At 32.5% G+C, this 8324-nt stretch overlaps 1 protein-coding gene and 1 non-coding gene across 2 annotated transcripts; both read left to right on the forward strand.

The window, feature by feature from the left end:
• Positions 1–4410: 4410 nt before the first annotated feature.
• Positions 4411–4513, forward strand: LOC111892344 (U6 spliceosomal RNA). Its single transcript, XR_002850511.1, has one exon. It is a non-coding gene; the product is annotated as a U6 spliceosomal RNA (small nuclear RNA).
• A 1156-nt stretch (positions 4514–5669) lies between these two features.
• LOC111892217 (magnesium protoporphyrin IX methyltransferase, chloroplastic) lies at positions 5670–6983 on the forward strand. The gene is made up of 2 exons (XM_023888286.3): positions 5670–6297; positions 6380–6983. The coding sequence occupies exons 1-2, from the start codon at positions 5755–5757 to the stop codon at positions 6770–6772; spliced, it is 936 nt and encodes a 311-aa protein (XP_023744054.1). The 5' UTR covers positions 5670–5754; the 3' UTR covers positions 6773–6983.
• The last annotated feature ends 1341 nt before the right edge of the window (positions 6984–8324 follow it).

Here is an 8324-nt window from a genome sequence, read left to right on the forward strand (position 1 = left end):
AGTATGATTACGTGATATATATATATATATATATATATATATATAGTTAGGTTATTTTGTTTTTACTAACTATTGTGTGCCAGAATGCACAGATCTGGACCATCGGATGGAATATAATCAAAGGTCATGATTTGAGGGTCTATGATAGTAGAATAGGATGACATGTACCATATAATCACACAAATTTCAGTATAAGGGCATTTTAGTCAATTAACCTATATTAAAAAAGGAAATTTTCGGATTTTTAGGGATGATTAATTCTTTTATTTTTTAAAAATCTGAATATTTTAAATTAATTCAAATTTAAAAATCCGATTTTATTCTGTCAGAATGATAGAATGCCAACCATAAACTAGTAAATATATTTTTTGATTTTATTATGTCATAATGATTGAATGTCAAACATAAACTAGTAAATACATTATGAAGAATACACAAATCAATTCTTGAACTAAATAATATAACAAATAATTACATTGTATGATTGTGACTCATTGAATAATAACAACATTCTGAAAAAAAAAAACAAAAAAAAACATCAAAATCTAACAAAAACACTAATCTATTCTGAAAGAATATTATTTTTAAGCAACACTTTATACATTATAGCATAACACATTATGGTATAATACACTCTTGTTCTATATGTTTTCTTCATTCTCAACATCAATGTTAGCCTCTTTAAAACCTGAATCCACAAAGAAAAGATAATCAAGTTTCAAAATTTAAACAATTCAATGCATTCTAATAGAATACAACAATAAAAATTCTTATAGATTAAACTATTCTTGCAGAATGGTTTTGAATATTCTTTACCTTCTTCATTCTGAAAGAATAGTAGCCTTCTTCAAACTAAAGCCCTCTTTATTCTAAAAGAATATTGCTCTCATTCTGAAAGAATTTTAGGTTAACATTCATTTGGTAAAGCAAACAAGTTATATTACTATAGGTGAAAATAAAAAATTATAAAGTTTGAAAACATTTAAAGCTAACGTTTGCAAACCTTTAAATATTATTCAATTAACTAAAACATTAAAAAAAAGCATGGAAGGGATTTGCTGCCATATCAGCCAAGCTAATGATGATATTCACATGCAAACAAACAATAAATCATCACAAATCAAGGAATGTGAATGGAAATATGGAATGGAGTCAGTCATTACCTTGAGAAGGTGCAGTAACATAATAAGCAAGACCACCAATTGGAACAGATTGACCAGAGTATTCAGATTCCTTCCATTTTCCCAACATAATAACCAAGAAATTCCCATTGTACTTTCTGTGCAACAACTAAAAAAGAACAACAACAACAATATAAGTAATTATTCAATTCAACAAGTAAAAAAATATATATAGAGAGAGAGCTATTGTGTGCATGATGATCATTAAATCAATGATGATCAATATCATTTGACATTACATATTTTCCCATTTAGATTCTATCATTTAATAATCTCGTATACCAAAAATTAAGAATGTTACATGTGTAAATCAAAAGGGAGGTGTGGGTGTCTTACTCGTGATACCTAATTAAAGATCTTTTAACAGCAAATACCTAGTATTCCTTTTGTGCACACAACAAAACTCAAATAAATTTATATCACATATATTGGAACTGGTAGATGAGGGTGTACGTGCGTATTTGGAGAAAACGGTGGTTATGAGGACTTTCGTGATTTAGGGTTTGATTCTTGATTGATCGATTGTAGAAGAAGAAGCAAAATCGGTGGATTAGAAAGGATGGTGAGTTCTATTTGGGGCTAATGTTCTAAATTTATCTTCGCAAGAATCAGGAATATTAATTATCTACCATAATTAACTATGCAAAGATTACAATAATACCCTTAAATGATTTATTTAATGATTTATTTTCTCCTAAATTCCTATATTCATGCACACAATAGTTGTTAGAAATATTTGAACCTATCTCTCTCTCTCTCTCTCTCTATATATATATATATATATATATATATATATATATTGTATATGTGTAGTGGGCGAGGCCTAGTGACAGGCGAGGCCTGAGGATAATAGATCTGTAAACCAGACGGGGCTCGATGTCGGACAGGGCCTGATGCCGTGCGAGGCCCGATGTAGGGAGGGGGCCCAATATGTGATTTTTTTATGTATGGTATGGGGTAATTTGGGGAACTCACTAAGCTTTACGCTTACGGTTTTCAGTTTATGTTTCAGGTACCTCCGATCCCAAGGGGAAGAGCTCGGGATGACTGCATTGCATACACCACATGGATTCCGCACTTGATATTTCACTCTGATTTTATTATATCTGATACACTTGTTTTATTTGAGATGTATGGTTGATGATTGGAATATTGTTTTACTTAAATTAAAAATGAAATTTTTGGACAATATTTTTGGGACGTTACAACACATGCAACAACACAAAGGTTCATGACTAGTTATGCAGACTAAAATGATGTATGTAAACTTCTAGTCATAAAAATAACAACTACAAAATATTTTAAAGTTTTCATAGAAAAAATGTATAAATTTTCTTGCAAAAAGAAAACCATAAATGTTTTCCAAAAACAAAGATAATATCAACTTATCAAATAATCTAACCAAGTTTGCAAAAATGGTCCTGATACCAATTGTTGGATTTTTTTTTTCAAAAATAGTCTAATTATGGTGACAAATTCGATGTAATTAGCAATGAGAACATTTTCAAATTTGAACAAATTAAAACCATTTTAACCCACCAATGATCATTTTGCAAAGCTTAGAAAGATTAAAACACAACCATAAGAAGGAAAAAATTTACAACCTTTGAAGACTTTGATTCTCATAGGTGATTGAAAGTTGACGAAGAATGTATAATAGAAATCCACGTTGGTTAGAAACACCAACAGTTCTTCAACTTGACAAGATACTAGTCTTCTTCTTGTAATAAAATAATCTCTTAATCTCTTAAGACAAAGAAACTAATTTGCCTTAAAAGAGAGTATTCAAGTATAATCTTCATAGTCATGTTCTTAACACTTTAAGAGGTAAAAACTAGAGAGAATATAAAGATGGGAAGCACCAAATTCCGTGGTTTTGTCTTATTAAAGGAAGGAAGAGATATAACTAGTTTATGTGCTCTTAACTTTATGTGATAGTTTTAACCTTTGAGACTCATGCTTTATCAAATCAACTAGTCATGCTTTCTAAGAGCATGGCGTGTTGAATAAATTAATCAAAAGCAAGTCTTCATTGTCCTCCATGCATGCTAGGCTTTAATGAATAAAAGAAATATATTTTTTATAAAAAATCTCTCATGCTTTTATAGGTTAAAATCCTTATCTAATTAGCTGAAAAACAAAAGTCATTTTAGTAAAAAAAAAAAAAAAAAGATGTACATGGCATAATGAATCATACCTTATGATATATTATGATACTTAACATTGAAAATTGATATTTACATGAAATAAATAATTTCCAATTAACTATAAGACATATATTTATTTATCAAGAATCAAATACCTATAAATAATATATTTGTATCAAGTTGTTGTTAGTGTGACCCTTTAGGATCATATATTATCCAATAATATCATTCTCTAATTTCTCTTGGGCATAACTTTTTTTTTTCAATTTTCACATCTATTTATAGACTCCAGTAGAAAATGCGTCAAGATAAGATATAATTCACGTCGTGACTAAATGGTTTGTTACGTGCCCTATGAGTCATTCTCGTCAGGGACAGTCACGTTTAGTAATGAAGCATACTCGCTTTTTAGTTTTCAGCATGCTCTTGTATCTTTTCATTCCAACTTCGTTTTTCCACCTTTTTGCTTCCTTTCGCTCCAACAACTTACAGTATCTGTAAAATCTCAAACCGTTCATCTTCAATTTGTAATCTTAATGACAAATTATAATCCATTTGATATAATTGTATTTTTTGTTTGATTTATGAAGTTTTCACATGTAAAATCACAAACTGGTCATCTTCAATTTGTAATCTTAATGACAAATTATTAATGACCACTATTTAGTGCATCCTACTTATACTTTGGTCCCCAAGTTTACGATATTGTTCACGAGATAATGACTTAGGAGGGTAATAAGGTTTCCAGCTTGTCCGTATTAGGTCACTAAGGTTTTTTTATGCGTATTAGACCAATATGGTTGCTATTACCGTTTAGAAATAGTCCTTTTACCGATTTTAACCGGTAAAAAGGACTATTTTTAAACGGTAATAACAACCATATTGGTCTAATACGCACAAAAAAAACCTTAGTGACCTAATACGGACAAACTGGAAACCTTATTACCCTCCTAAGTCATTAAGCCTAATTTTAAAGACATTGAGAATATATGACCATCAACAGTAAACTACTTCGTTTAGAACTCACGTCGTCCGATATAACCTGCTACTCCTCTATATGGTGAAGCTCTTCATCTATAGTCGTCCATTTGGGGACATCCGATAAAATTGGAACGATACAGAGAAGATTAGCATGGCCCTTGCGCAAGGATGACACACACAAATCGAGAAATGGTCCAAATTTTTTTTAACCCTTCGTCGTCTTCTCTGGAACCCTAATTCCCTTTTCAAACGCTAATAGAGTTCAATTGCAATTCTTACGTTTCAGTAGTTCATCTACTGAAGTCATAATCAAACAACATGTGGATTCTATGGTCAGATTGATCTTCTTGTTGATGTTTTCAACCATTTGTGGCAAGTAAGGGTGATCTTTCTTTCTATAAAGTCTCCTTTAAGTTTTTTACTTTTCATGTCATTAAGTTTCATGCGTTATAAACTTATGTTTATGTGTTGTATATAGTCTGTATGTGTTTGTTTATGTGCTGATTTTTTTATTCATTTTGCAACTTTAGTTTCTTAGTTCATGTTGTGGTTTTGCTTTTTATAAAATAATTGATAATAGACATCCTCTGCAACTCCCTGTTGGATTTACATTTCCATTCGTTATCAAATGTAGACAATGATGAGAGGTATCAAAGTGAGATTGTTTTTATACATATGGATGTGTTCATGTAAACATTTAAATGACAAAAAAGAAGTTATTGATAAAATGTTGCATATTTATATAATGAAGATCATCAATCATATGAGTTTTTGGACTTAGAAATTCTGGAAGGGTTGTGAGATAAGTTTAAATGGAAGCAATTATTTTCAGTCAAACAAATCAGTCACATTGATTAGTAAGCATGTTTTCTAAATAATTAGGGTTATGATTTAGGAGGGTAATAAGGTTTTCAATTTGTCCGTATTAGGTCACTAAGATTTTTTTTTGTGCGTATTAGACCAATATGGTTGTTATTACCGTTTAGAAATAGTCCTTTTTACCGGTTAAACCGGTAAAAATGACTATTTCTAAACGGTAATAACAACCATATTGGTCTAATATGCACAAAAAAAAACTTTAATGACCTAATACAAACAAACTGAAAACCTAATTACCCTCCTAAGTCATTATCCCTATTGTTCACACCCATTACGGTTTGATTAAATAAAAAAAAATTGTACGTAAACACATCAAACCAATAAATGTCAATTTACAAAAATAAAAATATTTTTTTAGAGATAAATAAGAACTTAAAAATAAAATACATATTTCACCAAATATTACACGTTAACATTTTTATTTTTCGACAAATCAAGGAGTCCACGTCACCAAGTGGCCTATCCTATCCTTTGTTTATGGATTGCGTTATCAACTCACCCACACATCCAACACTTCAGTCTTCACGTTGACTCAATTCTCCCGCCGGTCTATCGGAGTTACAAAAATGGCGTACTCCTCCGCCCTTTTCTCCCACAATGTCTCTTTCACCACCACCCAATTCTCCAATCCTAATCCTAAATCCTACAAACTAAACAATCGAAGAACCCTAACTGTATCCGCACTAGGAGCCGATACATTTGACGGAACAACACTGGCCGTCATCGGAGGCGGCTCAGTCGCAGCAATCGCCGCCGCAATTTCACTCGCAGACCCCGAGAAGCGCCGGCAGTTACAGGCGGAGGAGGTTGGCGGTGGTGATAAGGAAGTCGTGAGGGAGTATTTCACTAACGACGGGTTTCAGAGGTGGAAGAAGATATACGGAGACACCGATGATGTGAATAAGGTTCAATTAGATATACGAATTGGACACGCGAAGACGGTGGAAAATGTGATGAAAATGTTGACAGATGAAGGTTCGCTACGAGGCGTTTCTGTCTGCGATGCAGGATGTGGCACTGGATTGCTCTCTATTCCCTTGGCCAAAGAAGGCGCCATTGTTTCAGCTAGTGATATTTCATCTTCCATGGTTTCAGAAGCTCAGAAAAAGGTTAATTGCACTTCATCCTACTCAAACAACGAACTAATCTCTTAACTCCATGATTGATAATTGATACTAAATCATCCTCTAGGCAAAAGAAGAATTACAGGGGAAAGATGATCTACAGATGCCCAAATTTGAAGTGAGTGATTTGGAAAGCTTAAATGGGAAGTATGATACAGTAGTGTGTCTGGATGTATTAATCCATTACCCACAAAACAAGGCAGATGGGATGATTGCACACCTTGCATCACTTGCAGAAAACCGATTAATCCTCAGTTTTGCACCAAAAACATTGTATTATGATCTTCTGAAGAGAATTGGAGAGCTTTTTCCAGGACCTTCAAAGGCAACAAGAGCATATCTTCATTCAGAAGCTGATATAGAGCGTGCATTGCAAAAAGTTGGGTGGAAAATAAGAAAGAGGGGCCTCACTACCACACAGTTTTATTTTTCAAGGATTGTTGAAGCTGTTCCTGCTTAGTATGAAAAGAGGTACTCAGTTATGATTATGAACTCAACCTTGAAAATTGAAAATGAAATTCCAAGTTATTTTGTAATCTGCTCTCGTTTTGTTCATGTATTGTTTAACACAATGTACATTAGTGTAGATGATTGAGGAATGAGGATATCCTTATGCAACAACTCTAGAATTTGCAGTGAAAAGAGCATATGAATCTTTATGTTTATATTCATTCATAGTGAGATTTTATGTTATTTCATTTTACTAATTGCCCGCAAAATTGACGATGGATGTGTTGTAGAAATGCTATCTTTTACTTTATTTTCATGTTTTGCAAAAGATGGAACTAAGATGGACAAAACCACCTCTTGATCCCTTGCTTATGAAAAAGACATAAATGCCCTTTACATTCTTATCATCAAAAATAGTTGTAAAAACTTGTAATTTTTTTAATCTATGGTTGATCATGATCATAAAAAACAAGGTTTGATGACCTAAATCAAACTTGTTTGTGCAAAAGACCTAAATGCTATCAATATTCCATTTAAATGATACTAACTTGGGTTAGTGACTATGTATGTTAAAAGTTGATCTTGAGTTTTTGACAAGCATACGTAATAATCTTGTAGTTTGTCTGTAGAAATAATTCTTTTATTTATTATTATTGTTTATATTTTAATTTCAAATATATGCTTACAAATAAGATATAAAAGAGAAAAAGAAGTATTTATTTTAATAGTTTATGATTTGCCACAAAAGACAAAACTGCAAATTTGGTCCCTGTGGTATTCAAAAAACTTTGGATAGGGTCCAAAAAGTTTTCAACTTGCATGGGCCGTCCAAAATCAAGAATTTACTGTGATTTTGGTCCAAAATAATTTGAAAAGACGGTTTTGCCCTTTTATTTTCATTTTTGTATTTTTTATAATCATTCTAAGACTTTTTTATTTTAAAAATAAAGAGAAAAAAAGAATTACCCCCACCCCCACCGTTCTCTCTCTCTGCCCTCTCTCTCTCTCTCTTTCCCATCTTCCTCACCTCACTTCACCTGCAAATCGGAAATATCGACACCTCCTTCTTCGTCTTTTTTCTCTTCTCCCTTTCCCTCCGCCTTTTATTTGAAAAAACCCAGATTCTAGATATGAACACATAACTTTCTCAAAGTAACCTTCAAACGGATATGTAAAGTAAACACACACACACACACGTTGGGGGACAAAGACAGTAAGGAATCCGGAGGGAAAAGGGCATAAATTTGATCGAGAGGAAGCAGTTTATGGAGTAATGGACACCGATCTATGATTTGAAACACCTAGATTAGAGTAAATTGCAAAAGAGAGAAGGCCACCAAAACCCTGGAAGTAACCACCGCCAAATTCGCCAGATAAAATCACCCAATCTGGTTCACACTCGCCGGCGACCAGAAGAAATAAGCTCCAAGTGTTGATTTCACTCTTACGGTTTCTAACTAGAAATCATCAATTTCTTCTCTATCATTTTTACATGAGTTTTCCAAAATTTGATTTTATTTTCAACAAAAATCGATATTCCTTCAGCGGAATCAATAATCTGA

Source organism: Lactuca sativa, chromosome 4 (assembly GCF_002870075.4).
Source record: "Lactuca sativa cultivar Salinas chromosome 4, Lsat_Salinas_v11, whole genome shotgun sequence".
Classification (NCBI taxonomy): domain Eukaryota; kingdom Viridiplantae; phylum Streptophyta; class Magnoliopsida; order Asterales; family Asteraceae; genus Lactuca; species Lactuca sativa.